The following is a 24182-nucleotide window of genomic DNA, read 5'->3' as shown; positions in this document are numbered from 1 at the left end:
CTTCCGGAAACAATCCTGTCTGCGGTGATCGCAATTGCAATTCGCTTCTCGCCTAAATCCGACAAAAGTGCAGAGCCCTGGCCGTCGCAATATTACGCCGATAAAGCCTGGACGGGTGCCATGACTCAATGTTTCAATAGCGAGTACGGGCCCAACTATCAGATGGTGCAAGCCATCACCTTGCTCGCACTCTACGACTTCACAGGTAAATTCGTCCCTCTGCGTCGGAAGTACACACACTGAGCTAAGACAGCGTGCAGGCATAGAACTGCTTGGATCAAGATTGGGCTTGCTGCAACCGTGGCACAGGCGCTGCACATGATGGCCGAACCAGATCCCACTCTGCCATGGATTATCCAAGAAGAGCGCCGGAGAACCTTCTGGTCAATTTATCTGCTCGACAAAATGGCAACCTGTGGGCGAAGTCGTCCTCCCATCTTTCAAGACGCCAGTTGTCTTCTACACCTTCCCGGCACCGAATCGACATTTTCTTTCGGCAATTCTGCGCCTGCCCCGACTTTGCAAGAATTCACCAGTGGGACAAGCCTCGACGTCGACAGCATTGGGTCGTTTGCCCGGACAATCGTCTTGGCAGCCACCCTCAGTCGAATAGCCAGTTACGCCTTCCAGCAACACGACACAGTCGACGCGAAGCCGCCGTGGGACCACAACTCGGATTATGCTGTCCTGGCATCCAAGTTGCACGGTTTTGCGGCATACTTTGAAACATGGTTGCCCATCTCAGACGCCATCGTTGCGAAGTGCTCGGCTGGCGGTGAGATCGACTACGCAACTTCTGAGCCATTCATCTTCTCGTATGTCCTTTATCAACTGTGTCATTGTCTCTTGCAGCATCCATTTTTGCTACGGCGCCAGATTCAAGCTTTTGGAACAAAGTTTTCGACCGATTTCTTCGCTTCTGCCACGAAAACAGGTTTCGAACATGCTCAAGAACTTACTCACACCTTATCATTTGCCAAGCAAACCAAACACAAAGCTGCGGCCTCATTCTTCGGATACTGCTCACTTGTCGCGGGCACGATCAATGGTTTGTACCAGTATTCAAATGACGAGGCAGTACGCAGGCAGGCGTGGTCTGCTCTAGCCGGAAACGTGGAATTCCTTAAGGGACACGCCAACTACTGGCCAAATGCAGGCAAAATGGTGAGTCCCCGCCATTTCGAAACGTAAAGCCTGTATTCTGAAAGTGTGTACAGACCATGACGTTGAAGAACTACATTCTTAAGGTTGGCGAGTACCAATCGCTGATCGATGGGACCCGCAAATCTATTCAACTTGATCGTCAGGACATCGATTATCTTTATTCGATCGTCGACTATGGCTCAATGTCCACGGTGCAAAGTGCACCGCGCGGGGGAAGCGACAACCTGGATATGACTACTGGATACGATTGCGTATATCCTGGACCCCAAGGACTTGATGTCGACTTGAGTACGAGCAACAGCGATTGCCCGAGGTTGTCTGCATTTGAAAGCTCTGGACAATTCTCGAGCTTGGCCCCTCACGTGAGCCCTTATGACCTCGATTTAGATGGCTCTGCCGCCAGCTTCTCGCAATATACCCAAGATCTGTACGTACCCGCCTTTGTCGGGTCAGGTTGAATTGCCCCGCGGAATCACACGCATGGGCACCCACCACAACTTCGTCTTACACCCTCGTCCATAATAAGTCCGCCGAATCTGACGGTCGAATCTCACCAACCTTCTTTCTTATTTTCCATGGAGATTTCGAAGCTGTGCATTGCCATTGAAGTTGATCAGAGTCTGTGAGACAATTCTTCGGGTCTGACTTGTACTCCTTCAGCAGTGTGGATGCATTAGATTGAATACAGTTGAATATGGTCATCAGCCATACTCCAGCAGCGTGGTTTTCGACACCGTATCGATAAGCCTGATACAATACCTAGTATGAATCGAAAAGTTTTAGTATCGTGGTAATACTCTTGGCATCTCTACACCAGGACTTAAACTCGACTAGCGGAATATTAATCTAGACCAGTGTAAAGCCCCTCCTTTAATTTGCGGCCCCCACTTAGTAGCTTCCCGTCTAGCTTTAGCCCCAAAATACTTCTACTAAAGTATTATAATACCTCTAACACTACTAATACTAGCTAATACTAGTATTATAGTGATACCTTTTGATACCCGAGGTATCGAAAACCACGCTGTGTAACTCCAGTACTCTACTCGGCCGAAAATGCTCCCTTAGGCTAGCTCAGTCGAGAATTGACCATGAATGTTCTTGGAAGTCGATCTTAACGGCTTCTTTCCGCTCTTGAATACACGTCCTAGCTACGGGAAAGATTGGACCTCTTTTGCAGATGCAGACTTCTACCACAACCGCTCTCCACAAAAAAAACCGCTTGTCCGACTAAGAGACCGTGCTCGTTCGATCCACATATTTGTATGAGGCTGTCAAAGTTTCGCAATCAACGGATGGCTTGGTTTGATTCGGTTACACATGCTCATCCGCTGCGGCCCTCGCTTGGCGCTTTCTTACCCTGGAACTTAGGTCACCAACAGGCAATGCCAGTGGAAATTCGACAGATTCCAACAGCTGCGCGAAGAGCAGGTAAAACGCAAGAACGCATAAGGCGAATGCGAACCCTCCAGCTACCTGTTCTATGTCAATGGGAGGAAACACGAACCAGTCGACAACAGAGTATTTACCTTTTCGAGCCTTTCAAAGACATTCACGTCTCCATGAGACGCCTTCCAATAGGCTCCAGTAAGGGTGAACAAAGCAAGATCCAACAGCAAGAAGATACCGAAAAAAATCAGGTTGGTTCGGACGCTGCAAACGAGAAACATAAACACAACAACCCCCATGAACAACAAGAAAAACCCTGCAAAACGGTTAGGGAAGAAGAACATCGGTGCAAAGCCAGCGCGAATGCTAGAGACTTACCCAGGCTGGCCTGGAAGCTGGCGACCCCAGCAGCCTTCTCGGCCTCCGTGGTGGCGTTGGCCGTGAAGGCGCCCTCCGCGTTGTAGAATGGAGTCAATGTTATACCGAAAGCCAGCCAGAAAGCGCCTGGTCGTACCTGGTGAGCCACCAGGGACGAAGAATGGAGGTTGGTATTTTTGAGCTTACCGAAAGCTCCAAAGACGACAAAGGGAAACGTGTTGCCGACAATCCATTCTAGCACAGACCCTATGACCTGGAGCATCCCTCCAAAGATGTAGTATGTGCCAACCGTGGCAGCGCCTCCTCCGCCAGCACCCTGCCATCCCATCAGGGCGGCAGACAGTGGTGCGGTGGCAATGATGAACCCGAGCAGAGGCCTAGATTTACCGCTTGATCAGACAAAACCTCATTCCACGCGCACGGGCGTAACTGACAACGGAGTGGGATTCGCAAATGTATAGCGGAGTTGGCCTTTGACTCGATTCTGCGGGGCCAAGTACAGCTTTTCGAACATCTCTGTCGAAAGATTGATGCTTTGAGTCGTCTGCGTGCGACGAAGCTGTTCATTTGAGGCTGTGATGCCGTTCTTCAAATCTTCCTCACCCATTGCGAAGGCAGCAGACAAAGTCAGATCCAGCCAGGGGATTGCAAAGTCAAGGCTATTCTGTACGGGTCAACCTAAAGACTTGAAGAAAGCCAGCAAGTGGCGTTATCTCACAGTGTTATAGAGATGGCTCGTTCCTACGACAGGCCGGTCTGGAGGCGGGGCACAATTTCTGTGGCTCTCCCCTGCTTGCCGAGCGTCCCTGTGGGAGCAGAGCAAGCCAAGTTTACTCTGGAGTACGCTATCACTTCTCTCGTGATTCGGAACTTGGTATAGCACCGGGGTGGAACGAGAAAACGAGATTTTCCCCCTTTCGCATCCCTAAGAACTCGACCTGGGCGACCGACTTACCCATCATCAGGTCCCGACCGGGTACAGTACCCTCGGCATTGCTCAGCTGAGTGGACAGGAAAAGAGAGCAATTCATCTCTGACTTGGAAAAGTGTACTGCCACTGGGCCGGGCCCTTTTTCTCTATGCCTATGTCCGCGTGCGCGCACTTAGGTCCGACCCCACGCCCTTGCTATTGGCATGGCTTCGGTATCCCGAGAACTATCTGGGGGCAGGAGACTCTTCGAACACGGCCAGAACGGTGAGTATTGATTGCCACTCCGGGCCTAACACAGCTTTTAGGGGTCTAAATCAAGACTGTCTAGAAGGCTTGATGGTTCGCGGTGTTGAGTGCGGCGGTTGCTGGAGCGTTAGCACAAAGAGCTCTGTTAAGCAGCAAGCTATTCGACCATTTCTTCTGCCAACACGGGAGAGCACGTGTGGAGACAAGTGAAAAGGGGGAGAGGGGATTTGAAGACATCAAGTTGCTTGACAGGACAAGGGTCAACAAGCACCCTCACAATTTCCCCCAGAACGCATGGTATTTGAGACCCCAGTTGGTGCCAGCCCAGATGGCGACCCAAGCTGTACCAGGCAGTCCTGGTAGACATCGCACCCGTCAATCCTCCAACCACCACATTGACGCAAAGCCAGCCACCTGTCGACATTACTTCTGTCCCTACCTCTTTTAATTTTGCAGTTGATGTGGTCGACTCGTGGGCAAAGACGTCTCTATCGCAAGTGGCCCTTTACTGGAGAGATTAGACCTTGTCAAAAGAGAGGAAACTCACCTACTCCCACTTTTCACAACGGTCCAAGCGTATTGCGATTCTTCTGACCTCATACGGTGTTTTTCGAGGCCAAACATCCATCTTCAACCTTCCCAGGATTCCAGAGTGGTGGGAAATCGCTGCGGCATGTCTCCGTGCAGGTATCATCCTCTGTCCATGCACCACACTCCTTATGGACAGGGACATTGAATACTGGCTCCAATCTAGTAAAGCGACAGCTTTCATTGGAGACGAGGTTCCGATGCTTAAGGTCCTTCAAACTCGACACTATTGCCCTTTGTTGAGAACACCTATCCAAGTCGGAGGAACAGCCTCACCGACAGTGCAAAATCCTGTCATATCTTTCCACCAAGCACTGTCCGTGTCATCGCGAAATGGCGCGAACTCACCGGTCGAGAGATCTATGATGGCTATGGCCAAACGGAAACCATTCTTACCTGTGCCAATCAAGCAGTCAATCCCATCAGATATGGTAGCATGGGTCAACCCATTCCAGGCGTCCCACTTGTGGTCGTTAATTCGAATGGAGGCCTCGCCAATGACGGCGAGGAGGGGACATAGCACTCGAAGTCTGTGAAGGCAATCAAGAGTTTTTCGGCTTTTTCGATGGGTACATCGATCCAGAAACTGGAGTGGTAGACCGCAGGCTCAAAGAGTTCCCGAACAAGATGCGATACTTCACGGGCGACCGTGCATATCGAGACTCTGAAAGATATCTATGGTTTGTTGGAAGTAGAGATGACGTGATCAACTCGATCGGATATAGAATAGGTGAGTCCGTCCATGCGAAAGACTATGTGTGAATGTCCACCAACAATGAGTCCAGGTCCGTTCGAGGTGGAATCTACGCTCAAGCTCCATCCGGCTGCCGTCGAGTCTGACGGTCCACGCGCGTAGAGTGGTTGACCAGGGGCCTGCGGCACGCGAAAACCTGACCAAGGAGCTGCAGGACTTTTGCAAGAAGCACGCTGTCCCCTACAAGTATCCCAGAAAGATCGAATACGTGGACGCCGCGTTCTTGCCCAAGACGATCAGTGGCAAGATCAAGAGGGCGGAGTTGAAGAAGCTCGAAAGAGCCAGGTATGTAAAGGAAATACGAGATAAGTTGTAGGGGAGTGACGGATCAGCCAATTTGTGTGTACTGTACCCTCGTAACAGGGAGTGCTGATCTTCCGCCTGGTGTTCATAAACGATATTAGACTATGGATTCACTACACATCACCTCGTTATTAATTTGCACGTACAACAAATACTGTACCGTGGACGTTGTGGAGAGTCTGGGGGGTTTCCTGGTAAGTCGCCATATTCAGTCAGCAATCAATCCTTCTTTTCCTCGAGCAGCTGCACAGAGATATGAACTAGAAGTACACCAAGATCGGACCGGTGCTGAGGCAAGTGAACATTCTAGTGGCTGCCCCAGGCCCTGGATCACTCCTAAGGCAAACCTAGGTACCTCGTACTCGTAAACTTGTACTTGAAGTTAGTCATCTTCCTCTACCTCTCTACCCCTCTTGTACTAGGCTACCGGGCTAGATCCCTCAATCAGCCATTTATCAGCCTTCTCATTAGCCTAGTGAGCCCCAGACACAAGCGGGGACGGAGCTTAGCGGCCCCGAATTTTGCGGGTTCCCCGTCCCCACCGATGTGGGTGATCCAGCCCCAGCCCCCGGGTTCACACTTGCAAGAAAGACCACGAGATTCTGGTAAAGAGTGATCCTTTCAAACCTTTGGCGGTCAGTTTACATCTCGTCGTCATAAGAAAGTGGCTTCCGAAACGGGATGGCGGGCGCCCCAGAGCGATTTCTGGGGTACCTTTCGCCAATTTTGCAACTTGAAGCTTGTTTGCATGGTCGTTCGGCGGGTTGATAAAGAGGTCTTCGCGTCTTCAAATCGTGGCAGGAAGGTAGCTTTCCTTTCCCAGGCCCAGCCGACCGCGACCTCCTCGGCGATCAATCGAAAATGGCATTGTCCGCTTGTCAGTCTTCCACATTCACTTTTCCCTTTATAGCTGGCACAACGCTGGTGTCATTGACTGCCCAGGTGTTCAACCAGTCTAATCCCTCCATCTTCCCAATTGAAACTTACGCGTCCACCCCGGTCCCCCTCAACCACAGTCTGTCTTTCTGCAATGTGAGCTTGACATACTCGCACCCGGGCTACAACGATGCCGTGAATACTAATGTCTACTTACCCTTCAACAACGACTGGAATGGCCGTTTGCTCGGCGTGGGCGGCGGAGGGTTCGACACAGGAGAAAACGCCAAGTTGATGCTCGGCGGCTTGGTCCTGGGCTATGCAGCAGTGTCTACTGATGGCGGTCACCGTGGCGGGGCATTTACGCCCGATATCGCTTCGGTGGCGGATTGGGCCATCCTCTCGCCTGGCAACAATAACCTGCCTCTGATAGAGGACTTTGCGACCACCTCAGTTCGCGACACCTCGATGATTAGCAAATCCATCTCTACAGCCTTCTATGGCAAGTCGCCAAAGAAGGCGTATTGGACTGGTTGCAGCCAAGGTGGACGACAGGGACATATGCTTGCCCAGCGATACCCGGGCACGTACGACGGGATTCTGGCCAATGCCCCGGCCATCAATTGGGGGCAGTTCTTCCCCAACATGTTGTGGCCGGCCGCCGTCATGAACTCGATCAAATACTATCCGGCGCCATGTGAAATTGCCGCCATCACCACGGCGGCGGTCAAGGCATGTGACGGCCTCGATGGTGTCGTGGACGGTGTCATCAGCAGAAACGATCTCTGCCACTTCGACGCCACCACCGTGGTCGGCCAGGAGATTAACTGTGACGAAACCGGACAGCTCGTTGACACAGACACAGACACAAACGTCACTACCTACAAGGTCAAAATCTCTCAAGGAGCTGCAACCATGATGAATCTGACGTGGCAAGGATCGACTTCAGCAGATGGCCTCTTTGAGTGGTATGGCTATGGACGTGGGGCGGATATTTCCGTGACAGGCAACACCACCTGTGAGCTCGCCGACGCCAGCGGCGAGTCCGACTCGCGCTTTAATTGCACAGCCGTACCTCTCTTGCTGGGGGAGAATTGGATCCGGAAATTCATCTACGCGGTCCCCGAAGACAACCTCAAGACCCACGCTGCCAGCGGACCAGTCCCGCCATGGTCGTTTATGGCCAACATCACCTCTCGCGAGGCTTACGACGAGATCTTCAAGCTCTCGCTCGTGACCTTTACGGACTGGCTGGAAACCGCGTCCTCCAACCTTGACGACTTCCGCAAGCGTGGAGGCAAACTCCTGACTTGGCACGGCGGGAACGACCAGTACATTGCTCCCAACGGCACCGTGGACTACTACGAACGCGTTTTGGCGCGAGACCGCTCCCTTAGGGTCCAAACATCTGACTACTACCGGTTCTTCGAGGCTCCAGGCCTCCCTCACTGCGCGATGGGACCTGGCCCGTACCCATTGACAGGTCTCGACGCCCTGGTCAAGTGGGTGGAGGAAGGTCAGGCGCCAGACACGTTGGATGCTGTCAGCCTTCCAGATGCCACCGGCCAGACGTGGGCAAGACCCCTCTGCCTCTATCCAAAGAAGCAGGTCTGGAATGGCAAAGGCAATCCCAGAGATCCCTCGGGGTGGACTTGTCAGTGATTGGCACCGTGAGTGCGTTAGGGAAAAGAAAAGGCGATCTAGAAAACCCCCTACTACCCTACTCGATAGTGTGTATCGAAGAATACCAAGGTTTTTATACGATGCACACTAAGGAATGTTAAGATCGAATATCTCTTATTACCCATCGGATAATCTTCCGGGGGGGTTTGTGAAATTAAATCCTTAACCCTTTATTTACTAGTGTTATGATTCGCCCTATGGCCTACGGCCATATTCGCGCGGGCGGAAGGTTAAACGAGGACACACTAAGCGGCGAATAACTATATAGATACCCGTAGCACTCACCTTCTATCACGAATACCAAGATCGCCAAGCACTAAATTATAGCTAGATTAGAGATAGTCAGCTACGCGTATGAGAGAAGCATCCTTCTCTCATGCTTCGAGTTTACTACCGTTACGACTGATTGTCAAGGGAAGACTTAATACTATAAAACCCCGGAACCGCCGCGTTCTGCCTATCAGATTAGGCCATCCCTAACACTAGCAACATATTACGAGCTTCAGTTGTTGGTTTGGGCCGACAGAGCCAACGCTACGCCGTTCCCTACTTCCTCAAGGATAATGCCCGTTGGCAGTTGGAGGCAGTGTGCGATTCTTCTAGCCTGACAGTTGAGAAGTTCAAAGGCACACTTCCTTATATCTCCCATGTCTCATCTTTTGCAGACGTATCCTCAATGATCTCGTCGAAGTCCCTTGATTGCGCCTAAGTTGCTGTTCCACATTGCAAGAGCCCTGCGATAGTCCGGCAGTTGTGGTCACCGAAAATCCACGTCACAAGTACTCTACCAGACATCGGAGAAGTTCAGAGAAGGTGTTCGAATAGCGTCACGCCGACCGTAGAAGACCGTGATGCGTTCGATCATTTTTAGAGTCAAGCCGACTTCCCGACGATTTTTGTTTTTCTACCTCGAAAATAGACATCGAGAGGCTTGAAGTCTCATCTGATCATGTGTTCGTGTAGTCACGCAATTCACTGAACAGAGGCAAGATAGAGCAAGAATGGATGTAAGTGATGATAGGGACCTTGCCCACTTGATTGTCATTACCAAGTCGTACTACCTACCGAGTAGTTCCGGGGCATGTTCGTTTCTCATGTGGCGCTGCAGTCTGTCCCTTCGCCAATAGCCACGAAAGGGTGGTCGTGACTGCTCACAGGATGCTACCGAACACCAGGACCGCTATGGTGGGGCGCTCTCTGATGGGTGGAAGGCATATCGAGAAAGGAATGCATCATCCATGACCAGCACCGAATTTTGCCATGGCCACTTGCGGCAACGACGAATTCTTATATACAAGCAGCCACGACTCCAGCTGCCTCGCCAAGTAACCGAAGAGAGGGGAGATGAAGATCGTTTCTTTTCTGCCCATGAAAGATGTCGGGACGGAGTGTTTTTGATTGGGGAAGTTTCTTTAACTTTCTCCTGGAGGTCAAAAGTCCACGCGTATGATCTAAGTGACGTGAACGACATTTTTCCAAAGAAAAATTTCTTCTCCAGCTCGCCTTGGTTCGGCTCCCCAAGATTCGCTCCCTTTTCTCAGACGAATCTGGTCCATGACAGTAGGTAATTGCCGTTGTGATGGCAACCAAAAAAACACGCCTCAGTGCCGATTCCAAAGCTGCTTCAGCATTTCCATCTGCTTCTCCAGCACCGCCTTCTCCCCGCCACCCGGAGAGACTGAGCGGGAATAAATGCAGAAGATGATGGTCGGAAAATGTGCATCTTCCGTTGCAGTCAACCAAAGAATGACCACTGCGAACGGTTCACAGATTAGAAACTGGTCATTACATGCGCCACGGACCATCGCGGCGAACCTCTTCTGTGACGACATCTCACTGGCTCGTCGGCCAGCGACGATCTGAATACGAAATCCTCCTTGATTGGACAGCTCAGGGGTTCTTTACGGCGAGGTTGCGGCACTCCGCCACCACTATCGACACTTCACTCCATTTTAAAGTCTACAACTTGAGCTGGTGATCCTTCCACTCCATCTTTCTCAACAGATTTCTCTGAATCTTTCCAGACACAGTCTTTGGCAGGAAATTCTCATCCACGAATTGTATCCGACGAGGATACTTGTAAGGCGCTGCGTGTGTTCTGCAAAATGTCTGCAACTCCTTGCCCAAACTCTCCAACTCCTTCTCGCCCAGTCTGGTATAATCGGCTGCCAACACGACAAATGCTTTGACGACCTCCCCCCGGTCGGGATGAGGTGATGAGATAACGGCAGACTCTGCAACGGCAGGATGCAGTTTCAGCGTTGATTCGACTTCAAACGGACCTGTAGGAGAGTTGGATTACCTCAATGCATCAATCACCAGTTTCCAGAGTCTCACCTATCCGATATCCAGAAGAGTTTATGACGTCGTCAGATCTGCCAATGAACCAAAAATAGCCCTCTTCATCCTTCTTGGCCTTGTCACCAGTGACGTACCAAGTCTGTCGAACTTCACCCACGGAGAAAGTCTGCTCTTTCCTCGAAACACTACCGTCTTCATTCAGGTAACCGTCGAAAACACCAAAGAAGTTACAGGGGTCGCTTGGATGGCTTAATTTGACAGCTATATTACCCTCTTCGTGAGGTGCGCACTCCCTAGCATTGGCGTCAATAATGGTCAGAGGAATACCCGGAGCCGGCTTGCCCATAGAGCCTGGCCGGATCGGACAGCCGCTGAAATTACCACAGAGCAGGATCGTCTCTGTCTGCCCGTAGCCATCGTGAATTGAGAGACCAGAAAGTTGTTTCCATTGCCGAATGACCTCGGCATTGAGTGCTTCACCAGCGGCAACGCAGTGCGAAAGAGCCTTCGGTGGATGTGACAGATATTTGGCCTTGGCCTCGGAAAGGACAAAGTGGCGCCATGCCAAAGGGGGAGCACACAATGTAGTAATCGGAAAGCGATGCAGTACTTCTAAGAGTCGGTTTGCGTTGAATGGTAAGCGATCATCGAAGATAAAGAGGCTGGCGCCGCAGTTCCACGCTCCAAAGAACGAATAAGACGCTTTTGCCCATCCTGGACTCTTTGTCAACAAGACCTTGCCAAACGTGGTTTTCTTCCTACCTTGATCTGCCGTGTTCCAAAACAGCTTTCCTCCTCCTAGCAGTAGCCAGTATTTGCCGGTGTTGCCAAGAGCTACAAAGTTCAGTATGGGCCGGAGTTCCTTTCGTTGTGAGAGAACGGGGTGGGATGCCGGTCCGCGGCAATGAGCTTACCAAGGGGGAAGGAAATTTGGTTATGAATAACCATTTTTGGTGGCCCGGATGTCCCTGACGTGAAGTACATCAAAGCGGGACTGTCCCAAGGGAGAGATACTGAGCCTGATGCGACATCGTGTGGAATTGACTTCAACGCTTCATAGTACGACAAGATGTTTGCATCACTTTGGCCGCCGACTGTAATGATGGTCTTCACAGTCGGACAATGCGAGCGGACAGCAAGGAATTTCCGGATACTGGCTTGATCACCGATGAACACCTTTGCCTTGCTCTTGTTACAACGGTAGCGAATGTCCGATTCGGATACGAGGGTTGGTGATGGGGAAAGAATGATTCCGCTTCGAATGCATGCAAGGGCGATTTCCCACCTGAAAATTCGTAAGAACTTGCGTACACCTCAGCTGCGCGTGCGTGTGATCTGTACTTACCATGCGACGACTTTGTGGAGTATAACAACTGCAACATCGCTCTGCTCGACTCCCGCTTCCTTGAGCAAAACTGCGACTCGAGAAGATTGGATTGAAAAATACTGAAATGTTAACGAGCGTTGTATAGAAAAATCCTGTGACACCCAGTACATCGCCTCGCGCTGAGGATGCTCCGTTGCCCATTGATCAACGACTTCCGTGGTGAAATTGAAGCGCTCGGGGCGTGGAATGAACATATTGTTTTCATTTGCCATTTTGACCACTCGCAGCTGGTGTTGGTGTCTATCCGTTCGCAAGAAAAGTGAGCTGATCACCACCAATCTCTTTAATGTATCTATCACGGGATGGTCGTTGATTCATTGTGTCAGGGACTATCTCCTCCAACCGTTACTCTCCCGACCTCTAGACTTCCGGTATAGTCAAAGCTCATGCTAAGGTCCGGCTCAGTGGCACTTACATTTAGCGATGGCTTGTTCGCGGTGCTCGGGGTGGGGACGGCGTCGGAAGCTGGTGGCGCAGGATGGGATGGGCGCTTGGACTTCCAGCCAAACAGCCGCTACTTGGCCTTCCTTAACTCTCTGGAAGCACTGGCGTACGAAAACGATGTGAGTTGGGTCATGGGTGTGGGACGACGAGATGTATGGCATTAGTGGCATATAATGCATATATGGACCATAGAGTAACAAATACGAACGGAGGCAAAGGCACGAAGCACGTATGATAAGACGCTAACCAGTCTCACAGCGAGTCGTTTCCGGCAGTGCTCTCAGACTCACAGGCTAAAGTCTCTCCCATGGGAGCCTGGATGCCAGCGGGCGTTAGTGGTTGCAACGATGCCTACAGCCAGCTTCAGCAACTGACTTGCTTTGGGGCAAACGCCTAGACGACCAAGGCATTCCATCCAGATGCAGGAATCGAGCCTAGCTGAAGGCCGGCCATCACGACCGCCTTGATACGTTCGTTGCCCCATGTGAATCGTAATTTGCGCATAGAGCTAGTTGTGGCAGAGCCTTAGCCCGCCCGTCCCGTCCGTTGTCGCTTTTCAGGTCCCGGAGACACTTCGCAGATTTAATTGTACTGCCTGTGAAGTCCTTTTTTGGGCCCAGCCTGGAACTCTCAGAGCACTTTGCAGATCGAGCAACCTTCCAATTGTTGCCGGGTAAGCAAATCCCACGCACACAGTTTCATGTGAAGGGGGCCTCGTCTCCCTGTTTCCCATCGCGGCCAACTTCAGCAACCTTCTATCCCCGCCATGGCCTCAAGCAGTTATCGATATGTGTCTGTGAGCACAGAAAGCGACGGCCTGTTGCTGATCAAGTATAACAAGCCAGAATCTGGAAACTCACTGCACCCCGTTCTCCTTGCTGAAATGGTCAGAATCATGGATTGGGCAAGCAAGCAGCAGGCGGTGCGCGTTATTGTCCTGACTGGAGCAGGCAGGTTCTTCTGCACAGGGATGGAACTCGTGCAATCTGCCGGCATGTCCTTCGCCATAGGGTCTGATTTTCATCAACTGAACAAGCTCTTTATTCTGTCCGAAAAGATTCTGGTGGCCGCGGTAAATGGTCCTGCAGTTGGGTTCGGCGCGACCAGTCTCGCACTCTTCGATCTGGTCTATTGTGTCCCGGATGCCTACTTTTTCACACCATTTGTGAAATGGGGCATGACTACAGAGGCATGTTCAAGCATAACATTTCCCAGAATGATGGGACACCAGAAGGCAGCGCTTTTATGCCTGGCTGGAGAACGAATCGACGCCAGTCAAGCAGAAAAGCTTGGATTGATTAGCAAAATCCTCCCAAAGGACGGATTCCTCCAGGCAGTGCTCCGAACGAGCAAAGCAATTGTCGAGTCGCCGCCAGGATCACTGCGAACGACGAAACTTTTGATGAAGAGGCCGATATTGCGTGATCTGCTGGAAGCAAACGATCGCGAATGCAACGCTTTCCACAACGAGAGAATCCCCAGTGGAGAGCCGAAACAGGCAAGCAAGCAATTCGCTCTGGAGCGACAATCGAAACAAAAGAAGAAAAGCAGACTTTGAGCAACGTGACAGGATTCACGTGTTCTCGCATATGATATGTATGTGTCTGTATGATGACGCGTCTTATAGTCTTTCCCGAAACTACCCTCCTCTTCAAATATACTGTGATAGTCTCGTTCTGGGAGCTAACGAATAAGTGAGTTGAACCTAGCCCAATGAGCGATAGTAGGCCCCAAGATATCGCCCAATTATCGATAAGATTCTCGGGCTTAAATTTTAGGAGGATGGTCACTCTGCTTGTAAAGACCCGATCAAGTTTAGGTTCTGAGCGTGAAACTACAGAGAGTTGAGGCCTTTCAACCCACGCGACTACTCATGCAATAGAACCTCCTGCTGCACTGAGTAAGAGATCCGACATCGTCGGCTTATTGAGCTGCGTCACAATTGTGGAACTGGACTGGGGAGCATATCGGCCCTATGCTAACAAGTCGAGCCAGATCTTATCTGCTGTGCAGGTTACCCCTCCCACGAGCCTCATCGGAACATCTTTCATCCATTACGGTGAGGATTTACACTTGAAAATAGGGCCGGTAGACCTCTTGTGGTGAAGCAAGACAATCTATATCATAAAGAATTGGATGATGAGACCCTATCTCAGAATCCGAGAAAAGGCTACTACTCAAGCTAACGCTGATCTGAAGAACTCGGCGAGCTTCGACCCAGCCTCGTCAACGTGATCATACAAATCGGCATGTGTCAGGCCATCTACAACGTATAATTCTTTCGGCTCCCGCGCTTTGGCCACGCCATCCTCGCTATACCACTTCGTCGCTGCTTTCGTGCCGGTGATCATCAAGAGGGGCCTGGGTGCAATCATTTCGTTGAAATGAAAGGCATCAAAGTTCGCCATGATATCCCAACTCCTCGGGAGACAAGTGTTAGTGGCTCGCGGATGATACGCCCTTGGTGTGCGATAGTAGTTGGCCAAGTCCTTGAACGGCTCAGGCAGATCGGCCGGTACGTCTTCGATTTTCTCTGGCAGAAGGTGAACTATAGGAACTTTTTCACCGCCGACATCGCTGTTGCGGTCCTTTGCCGCGTTTTCAAGCTGACCTTGCAAGATGGACATATTTGAGGTGTCCTTTTCGAAACCTCGACGGGCCATGGTGCCGACGCACACGGCAGCGACGGTGGCACATGCTTTAATGCGGAGATCTGTCTGCGTGGCAAACGGTGCATAGCCACCAGATGCGCAGATACCTAGCACTCCGATCTTCTCAGGGTTGACTTCTTTGCGCCCGATGAGGAATGTGACCGCGGATTTTATATCTTCGACCCGCTGATAGGGGTCTTCTAGGTTTCTGGGCTCGCCCTCCGATTCTCCTTGATATGCAGCGTCGAAGGCGAGACAGAAGAAGCCAACTTGACTGAGCAAGCGGGCGTAGTTTGCTGGAGATTGCTCTTTAATGGAAGTCCATGGGTGACTAATGACAATAGCGGCTCCAGATCTGTCTGGAGAGCCTTGCGCAGGGTGATAGAAATGCGCAGCGAGTTTCAGACTGCACGACGGGAACGAGACATTCTCAGGGGATGTGGTTGGAACCATTGTGTTTTCTTTCTTGCTCTTTGGACTGTCTGGGGCTTTCGAATTGGCGATCTTCGTGCTTTGGGCATGATCCTGCAGGTGCCACGGTTCTTATATTATGTGCCTCACGCCGGTCTCCAACCACTTACACGGAAATGGGAGACAAGGCAATTAAAACCGAAACCTTCGAGAGCAAGCAATGACACCTCAGTCCCCATGATGTCATTCTATGCCAATACGAGGCAATTTCAGCAGGTGGCTTCGCCCCTTACACGAGTCCATTCGAGGCAGATCGAAGATCTGCAACAACAGAGACGACAAGGACTTGCGAATAGACCGCGAAATATCTACGAGGTGGAACCCTCCTCGTCCGAGTGAGGGTCCTCGATTCAGGCCCTGGCGACAATTGTGTGCTAGTCCGATGTCCCGATGCGCTAGTCCGAAAGTCCCTCGGACCTGAAGCCCAAGTTACAGGTCTCCCTATTGGCCATCCCCAACCTTGACCCACTTGTATCTCCGTCGTGGTCTTCTGGGGGTTGCAACTGCACCGGCCGCAGAGAACCAGTGTAGACCGAAAACACAATCTTGCACATGCTATATATATTTCTTCTTGTAAATCCGTGGTGCTCACAGTTCTCCCCAATCGTCAGTGACGAAATTCCACCAACATCATCCATCTGCGAATTACTTCTACCATGTCTGCAATCTCCATCGAAAAAGGCCCCCTCCAGCTGGCCGGCCTTTTGTTCAGACCCTCTGTGAACGCTTCGGCAAAGGGACCTGCCGTTGTTGTTGTCCACCCTGGCGGCGGTGTCAAGGAGCAAACAGCGCAACTTTACGCCAAAAAACTTGCCGGAGAAGGCTTTGTCGCTGTCTGCTATGACGCCTCCTACCAGGGCGAGAGCGGAGGAGAGCCTCACTTCCTGGAGGATCCCGCGGCAAGAGTCAGCGATGTCTGGGCGGTGGTCGACTATCTTCAACGTCAAGACAACGTTGACCCTGAGAAAGTCGCAGTTCTGGGGATTTGTGCTGGAGGTGGCTACGCTGTGGCTGCTGCAAAGGCGGATCAGCGCCTCAAAGCCGTTGCCACCGTCAGTATGGTAAACATCGGCGACTCGGCTCGTTTAGGTTGGTACGGCGACGAGGATCCTTCGCAGCACGTGGATTCATTGAAGAAGGCGGCTCAACAGATCACCGCCGAGGTCACCACGGGCGCCGAACGTGCCGCTGCTCCGTACGTGCCACCACAGCCCGACGAAAAGACTCCGTACGATCTGAAAGAAGCATACAATTACTATCTCACTCCGAGATGCCAGCATCCACGAGCGGCGAATAAGATGTTATACGACAGTTTTCCGCGCGTCCTCACCTTCGACGCCTTCCATCTCGCAGACATCTTTTTAAAGCAGCCGACTTTACTGATCGTTGGTGAGGACGCAGGCTCCAGATGGCATACGGAGAAGCTGGACAAATTGGTTGGTGGTGTGACCAAGAAAATTGTGGTCTCTAAAGGCACTCACATGGACTTTTACGACAAACTTCCATTTGTTGACCCTGCGGTACAAGATATTGCAGCATTTTTCAAGGAACATTTGCCTTGAGACAAATAACAACTTGTGTGTTAATAGTGGGGTCAGGGATAGAGTCTCAATCCAGCATCAGTTCTCTTCGTCACCTTCTTTGATCCCTTAAGGCTCCAAGCTAGGCCAAGGCAAAACACTTTAGGTGCTTTACTCAAAGAACTGAATTTGATTCCAAACAGTGTTGTACTCCAGAGCGGCTGCGTCAACGGTTCCGCCTATCTGGACAGTTTCTGTGGGATCTGTATTCGGTACGTCGGGGATCTCATTGATCATGCTCAGCCAGTACGTCTCGTCAAAGTCTGTGGTCCACGGACCAAGATGTGGAGATGGCTGAACGGCAGTTGTAGCCACAAATCCCGCATCCGCAGTTGTGTCAAAAGTCCAACCACTTTGCGACGAATTTGGCTCACTTGATATTGGAGGACTCGATGCGGAGCATCCGCTAGGTAAAGATATTGGAGCGTTCGATACCGACTCTTGCTGGTTATGCTGTTGGTATTGCTGATGCGGCGGACGTGGCCGCCTTTCGGACAAGCTATCTTTCACCACGTCGACTTCAAACTCCTGCTCGAGATTTCCAAGGTCGGTGGCCGTGGCCTTTAGAGAATCCAATGTGGCAGTATTGCACTCCAGGCGCTTCCGTAGAACATGATAACACTGTCCAAGGATAGTGAGACCAGAGCGTGCAATTGGGCTGTATGAATGCATTGCACTCAGTCTATTTATAGCTTGGTGCAAGACATAATCGATCTTCACCATGACCTCGCTGTCCTTTTGTGGTAGATACCTAGCCGCCATAACCGAGAGCAACAGCGATGCGTCGATGGTGTAGAAGGACAGTCCAAATAGCTTATATTGGTGTGGCCTGGCCATCATAAATGATCGATGCTGTGAGTCTAATATCACGATCGCAGCTTGTAATGCGGCGCGCCGTGCCTCGGCCCGGTACTTCATGTGTGGACGGTGTATTGCTATTAGCATTAGATTGGCTTTGGTGAGAATGTCCTCTCTCTGTTGGCGTAGGTATGGGTATTGATTGTCCCATGATAAGTTGGGGTGCTCATGTCGAAGCGTCAGTGGCAGCCGGTTCATTATACGGTTCACCTGGTCATGAAGTTGTTCAACGATGGAGTAATCCTGTAGATAAGATCTATCGGCTTTCAGCGCTTTCATAGTATGCCACACACTCGAGAGTCGGTACAGGAATAGATTGTTGGACACAGTGTTAGGCCTGTCTCGTCCCACAATAGCTTCTTGAGTGCCCGGGGCACAGGTGGATGGATCTTGTGGGATATTGCACTCAGTTGGCTCCTCCACGTCGCAATCATCGGGATGGATAGCCCTGGGGCGACCAAGTATCATTGCAGTCAAACTGTCGGGATCAGAAAGTCAGTAAGAGCATGCTGATAACCACGCCGAAACTCACGCGTCCCATGTACACAAGTTCATCCACAGCCGTCGCTTATACTCTTCGTACCACATGCGGCTAAGTGTTGTGCCAGGAGTACTCAAACCTTGTTCGTGGGCATTTTTGTGGCGATGAAGCTCGAGCTCTTGTGCGGATCTGGTTGTCTGTCAGTTTGCAAACGACGGGATCAATTGTGTGCAACTCCACCGGATTGCATTTCCTATGCTACGCCAAGCTTCTACACCCTTTCCAATGTTCTTCAACCAAGATGCCCTTAGAAAATCTGCTTGAACTGTTGTAAGAGCCACATTTTCTCTTTGGGCCTGGATCATCAGCTCCTCCCCAATGTCACTGTATTTCTGGCACAAATTCATATCGGCCTGCGATAAGAATTCCCAGACAGGCGAGTTGAGCGGTAGACCCTGTATCGCCAGGCCCAAAACCTGGAACAGTAATGCCGGAAAGTAGTAAAGCTCTCTCGCGAGTTCTTCATAGCTGAGGTGCGACAAGGTCTCAACATTGGTTCCATACCAGCAGATAACTAAGGAGTCAAAGTATTGCTTTTCGAGAATGAAGTACTGCCAGTTGACTTCGTCGAAGAAAACTTCCACTAGCTTGATTGTGGCCACCCTGGAAGGAAGTCGGGTATTGGCCGCACTTGATGTGGCAAATGCTTCAGACTGGTGAAACGGGTGATGATGAGCGCGCGGAACGGCGTCAAGCCCATTCTCTTTCTGGAAAAGCTAGCGCTCATCAGTTAATAGCTAACCTGAATATTTCTTTGGTAGAATAGAGAGAACGCCTACCTCTTTGAAATCCACCAAGGCGTTACTGCCGGCAGTAGACGAGTAGCCCAGATCGGCCGCCTGTGGCTCTACTGCTGTAGTAAATTCAGGTGTTCCATCTGGTGGTGCTGGTGCTTGCACGATCCGGGTGCCGATTGCCTCTTCCGTAGTGCCTGATCTATCAGCAGGTCAAAATGATCGTATGGTCAGCTCTTGATTCAGATTTCCGGCGAACAACGAGCAATCATGTCCATGCCACTACTTACATTCTTGGGTTGCTGTAATGGCATTTAGGAGTAACATTCCGGCCGACACAATTACTGCAGGGCTGCTTGCGATCGCACTATGCCAGTATGTGAGGGCTAGAAAATCGTTGGCAGGGGTTTGATTTGATAAACCTTCTGTTTTCGCCGGTAGCACTCGACGCATGCGTTGGCCGTCTTCCTCTCTTTCCGCATCCGAGGCGAGTTAGAGCGTATAGATGACGGCATATCCATTTGGCTCGTTCGAGCACAGGCAAAATTCAAAGAATGAGCAGGATCAACGAGCCTCCGGACGTTGAAAGCCGGGAAAGCGGGGCTCAGCGGCTTACGTGAAGGCGTCTTCCTGAATTCCGTGCTTGGCAAGCACGTGGAGGACGCGGCCATTCGGCTGGTGGCTTGGCAGCGGAATTTTCAGAACGTTTTTGGATCATCTTCGTACTTTTACAAACCGGAGCTCTAACAATGGAGTGGTGATTTACTAGCAGATACAGTCGCTGTACAAATGGCGCCTAATTTGACAGCTTCAACGCGGCGGGACCTGGCGCGCTTTGCGGGTTCGCTTGAGGAGAAGAAGGTCCGGCTTCTCGCGAGAGCTGCGCACGCCGATGAGAGGAGGGATGTTACGTTTCCTGCTGTAACCACTTGTTGACATAATTCAAGTTGCATCGATTTTCGGACCATTTACCGAGGTCCTTCCAGTTCAATGGCATATGTTATAATTCTTTCAGAAATGACTGTATTTCAAGCCCATCGCCATGTTCTGGGCCAAGCCATATATAGGTGTATCCGGCCTTCGCAAAGATAAAAGACATTAATTCGACATGCTGACCGCGCTCGAAATTTTTCTGTGCATCGATATATAGAGAGTCGCACTAGTGCCGGTGACGAGTATTATGTGTCTCTGTAAGCACAGTCCAGAAATATAGAAGTAGATTAGGCCTAATAGAGGTCTGTATTCCATTTAAGTAGATAGATGTGGTCGCTGTCACCATATAGGCGCGTTGCATTCGTAGGATATTGCAATATATAGCGGCGGATCGTGCAAGGAAACATGCTTGTGTTCGAAAAATAAACGAAATGGTGCAGGTTGTTTGTTGCTTTTCTCACGTTTGACGACTCTCAATGATCTTGTCTGCTGTTTGTGCAAGTCCAAAGGTTGGAAAAGGCACACGGGAGATCTGAAGTCACAGATATCAGGTGCATTCATTGAGGCTTAGCGTGTCAGGTTGCAGATTATGCTGCACGGTCAAGAGTGTTTCGTTAGGATGGAATAGAAAAAGGTGGTTTGCCGAAGTCGCAATTGCGGGATGGCTGAGATCAAACACGACAGGGGGAAAGGCGTCGCGAGTTTGCTGGCTGAAGAGGACAGCGGCTGGCCGAAGTTGCGCCCCTGCGCCGGCATCACCCGTGACCCAATGCCTCTTCCGAGGACGAAGTAGTTTGCATCCATTCCTATCGAACTAGAATTGCATGCTGTAGAAATTTGAGGTTTGAACCTCTGTTTTGTGAGAGTTTTAGTTTGCAATTAGGAGCCCGATTGCGCTTCTGAGGGGACTTTCATCCGGCCCTTGCGGTACCTCGCCATAGAACTATGCACCAAATTGGAGGAGCGGCTCCTCTGAGGAAAACTGCTGCAACACTCCACAAATTCAGCGAACCGTCAACTATGATTTAGCACTTACCGGTGCAGTTTCCGACGAGCTCGAATGGAGCAGATAGATGTGCCTTTGTGGAGATTGTGGGTTTTGCGAATCCATAGCAGTCAAAGGGCTTCAGCCATTAAGATGTCGAACAAGGCATCGTAGCATGCTTCATCACCCATGGGCGATCAATGGATTTTCAACGTGATTCGTCGAGCTCAGCAGAGACTTCGCCATTCAACAGCCATTTAATCCTATCTTCTGCATCCTTGTCAGAAGTGTTCCGAAATGCATTACCTTCAGCAATATCCATTGCCGAACCAAATCGCCCTTGCATTGTCGGACTCGCACCATTATGCAATAAGAACCGGACAGAGTCCTGGTGCTTCAACCATACAGCTGTTTGCAGTGGATTACCATACACGCCTGGACCCTGGGCATTGATATCAGCACCGTGTTCGAGGAACATTCTACTCATCTCAATAAAGTGAGTGGCATGTCGTGCTGCGGCTGTCATCACGTTACCATAGTGTCCGCACTGTGCATTCACATCGGCGCCGTGTTTGAGCAGCAATATAACGTTGTCTAATCTGTAGTTTGCCGTAGCCGTTTGAAGTGCGCAGCCGTAATGGCCACCAAGCCAATTGACATCGGCACCTTTCTCGAGCAGTACTTTGAGACAGTCGTGATTGCGTGATCGAGCAGCGGCAGCGCATAACGCATTTCCGCAAAACCCTACGGCAGCATCGATATCATCCACAACGTCAGCTAGGATCTGGACCACATCAGAATGGCCTTCGTTTGCAGCGAGGTACAAAGCCTCAGCAGTGGGCATGATGCCCTGATCGAGCAGTTCTTCGACTGCTCTCAATTCTCCGCGTTCAGCCAGTTTGGATAGTTCCGATGCATTCTTTTTAATAGTTCTGTCCTCATCGAACGAGACGAGAATTGCCGATGGGAAAGAATGCGCCATATATCTGGCAGTTGCCTCAGACGAAGTAAGTCGTCCAGTAGTTGCATATGACCCAGGTATGATCGCAGATGCCTGTTTTATCAGTTACTATGGCTCGAAATGGTACAATTGAAGGCAACTTTCCTGATTCAAGTTTTGAGCATGGCTGTGTAGCACCCTCATGGCCTCGAGTTGATGGCTTTTCCTTGCGATTCTGGCAGGTAACTCGTCCAGGCTATTTCTGATGAAGCAATTTGCGCCATGATCGAGGAGGTGTTTGACTATGGCGGCATTTCCATATTCCGCCGCGCAATGCAGTGGTGTGGAGCTACTTTTGTCCGCAAGATTCGGATTGGCACCTTGATTGAGAATCCTCAACGCCAGCTCGCTGTCGCTTCTTCCTGAAGCGAAATGTAACGGCGACTTTCCTCGTATATCACATCCATTTACGTCCGCCCCCGCGTCAAGAAGCCGTAGCGCTATGTCGGCGTAGCCATACTGGCAGGCAAGAAGTAATGCTGTTTCGCTTTGCGAGTTGCTTGTGTTGAAATCTGCGCCTTTGTCGATCAAACGCTCGAGCGCTCTAATGTTTCCAGTAGCAGCTGCTCGTAACAAAGCCTCATTCCGGAGTGATGCGGCCGTTTTCACAGCAGCGGATTCATCTTGGGGCTCTATAACCAGCGCCGGAACCCACGAGCCTGCAAGGGCTGCACTTTTATGTTGAGCGATATCTCTCAGCTCGCTCAAGATATTTCCCATGCCTGGACTGGCAAATGATGGGTGTTTGCAGATTTGGCGGTGATCATGGTCAAGCAGTGGTATTAGCCTCCCATACCGGCCGCTGTATTCGTCGACTAACTACACAACATTAGCAGAAGAAAGCATAGATAGGACTTTGGGACACAACCATATTCGACATGTCGGGTAAGAGGGATTTTTCGATGAAGGAACTAAGATGGATGCCCTGGACACATTTACGAAATTGATCTTCCAATTCGGAAAGACCCTCAGCAATGTTCCGCAGTGATTCCAGCAACGTTGTTCGAAAATTTTCCATAAGCTTCTCGGCTGGAGTATGAAAGACAATCGCATCAGCCATTTGACACAAGACTGCTTCGTAGTCTTGGGTTCTCGCCCCGGCACGTGGAGTGCTAAAGAAAAGAATGCCGCAGATGGCTTCCTGAAGAGATCCAAAGATACCTCTCTCATTATTCGCCAGCAGTAGTGCCTATATCGATAGGTCAGTATGGGAAAGCTCGAGTGTGCTCGAAGCACGAACTTGTTTAACAAGAAGTCCGCCCATACCGTGGCACACGAACACAACCTTTCGTTTTTGCTCCTACCACTCGTCAGCATCTCAGTGCGAATGAAGTGAAATGTGTCTGGGCAACGTAGGCAGCTTACTGCATAGCTGGGCCTCGCTCGTTTGATGAGATACAGGAGATACCTGGCGTGATCGTTGAGGCCCTTTAGACCGCCCGAAAAGGCCATGCCGGATTCATATCCAAAGGTGTAAACTCTGACACCAGACAACTCCTCGTGAAGGCGCTGTAGCCAATTGAAACCATTCTCATGCTGCCAAGTCCGATAGGGATCACCCCCTAGACCGTGAACGGCGACTATGTCGACATCTGATCCGTACTGCAAGGCTTCAGAAGTCCTGCTCTCAGGCACATACATGCAAAAGAGCCCACCCTGTTCGCTACGAGGACGCACTTGATCGAATTCGTCCGAGCTCTCCAGCTGAAGCAAGTGATTGATTTGCGACTGTGTAGGCTCGTCCATCAGTGCTATCCGACGACGAAAGGAAGGGCCTAGGGGGCCAGCCATATCTTTCGAATCCAAGACGCAGATGATTTGTTCAATCAACGCGCAGGTTTAACAAAAGTAAAGAACCTCAGTTGTGGGGAAAACGAGTACCCAGGCTCGACGAATTGAAGAGAAGGTCTGAGCGACCAGAAACTTGTCTTATCATTGAAAGTGTACTTGTTTGTCTCGCGGGGAGGAAGAAGAAAGGAGGGGAGGTG

At 50.8% G+C, this 24182-nt stretch overlaps 7 protein-coding genes across 7 annotated transcripts; 3 read left to right on the top strand and 4 right to left on the bottom strand.

Moving 5' to 3' along the window:
* Positions 1–5320: 5320 nt before the first annotated feature.
* PV07_00190 (uncharacterized protein) lies at positions 5321–5763 on the top strand (the record flags this gene model as incomplete). Its single annotated transcript, XM_016386621.1, has 2 exons — positions 5321–5449; positions 5479–5763. The coding sequence occupies 2 exons, from the start codon at positions 5321–5323 to the stop codon at positions 5761–5763; spliced, it is 414 nt and encodes a 137-aa protein (XP_016253549.1).
* Positions 5764–6611: 848 nt separating this feature from the next.
* PV07_00189 (uncharacterized protein) lies at positions 6612–8288 on the top strand (the record flags this gene model as incomplete). Its single annotated transcript, XM_016386620.1, has 1 exon — positions 6612–8288. One exon carries the CDS (start codon positions 6612–6614, stop codon positions 8286–8288), a length of 1677 nt encoding a protein of 558 aa, XP_016253548.1.
* A 6330-nt stretch (positions 8289–14618) lies between these two features.
* On the bottom strand, positions 14619–15589 carry PV07_00188 (uncharacterized protein; the record flags this gene model as incomplete). The annotated part of the gene is made up of 1 exon (XM_016386619.1): positions 14619–15589. The coding sequence occupies exon 1, from the start codon at positions 15543–15545 to the stop codon at positions 14619–14621; it is 927 nt and encodes a 308-aa protein (XP_016253547.1). The 5' UTR covers positions 15546–15589.
* A 630-nt stretch (positions 15590–16219) lies between these two features.
* Positions 16220–17194, top strand: PV07_00187 (uncharacterized protein; the record flags this gene model as incomplete). Its single annotated transcript, XM_016386618.1, has 1 exon — positions 16220–17194. The coding sequence occupies one exon, from the start codon at positions 16220–16222 to the stop codon at positions 17123–17125; it is 906 nt and encodes a 301-aa protein (XP_016253546.1). The 3' UTR covers positions 17126–17194.
* A 24-nt stretch (positions 17195–17218) lies between these two features.
* On the bottom strand, positions 17219–19823 carry PV07_00186 (uncharacterized protein). Its single transcript, XM_016386617.1, has 6 exons — positions 19699–19823; positions 19567–19643; positions 19322–19478; positions 18723–19258; positions 18534–18671; positions 17219–18479 (listed from the first exon to the last, which is right to left on the bottom strand). The coding sequence occupies exons 1-6, from the start codon at positions 19795–19797 to the stop codon at positions 17255–17257; spliced, it is 2232 nt and encodes a 743-aa protein (XP_016253545.1). The 5' UTR covers positions 19798–19823; the 3' UTR covers positions 17219–17254.
* Positions 19824–21402: 1579 nt separating this feature from the next.
* PV07_00185 (uncharacterized protein) lies at positions 21403–22212 on the bottom strand (the record flags this gene model as incomplete). The annotated part of the gene is made up of 1 exon (XM_016386616.1): positions 21403–22212. The coding sequence occupies exon 1, from the start codon at positions 22174–22176 to the stop codon at positions 21403–21405; it is 774 nt and encodes a 257-aa protein (XP_016253544.1). The 5' UTR covers positions 22177–22212.
* Positions 22213–22261: 49 nt separating this feature from the next.
* On the bottom strand, positions 22262–23940 carry PV07_00184 (uncharacterized protein; the record flags this gene model as incomplete). The annotated part of the gene is made up of 4 exons (XM_016386615.1): positions 22262–23013; positions 23063–23383; positions 23435–23494; positions 23560–23940. The coding sequence occupies 4 exons, from the start codon at positions 23938–23940 to the stop codon at positions 22264–22266; spliced, it is 1512 nt and encodes a 503-aa protein (XP_016253543.1). The 3' UTR covers positions 22262–22263.
* Between the last annotated feature and the right edge of the window lie 242 nt (positions 23941–24182).

The sequence above is a fragment of the Cladophialophora immunda genome (genome assembly GCF_000835495.1).
Source record: "Cladophialophora immunda strain CBS 83496 unplaced genomic scaffold supercont1.1, whole genome shotgun sequence".
Lineage (NCBI taxonomy): Eukaryota > Fungi > Ascomycota > Eurotiomycetes > Chaetothyriales > Herpotrichiellaceae > Cladophialophora > Cladophialophora immunda.
The sequence above is the reverse complement of the archived record's forward strand: the minus strand, read 5'-3'. Positions and strand labels throughout refer to the sequence as shown.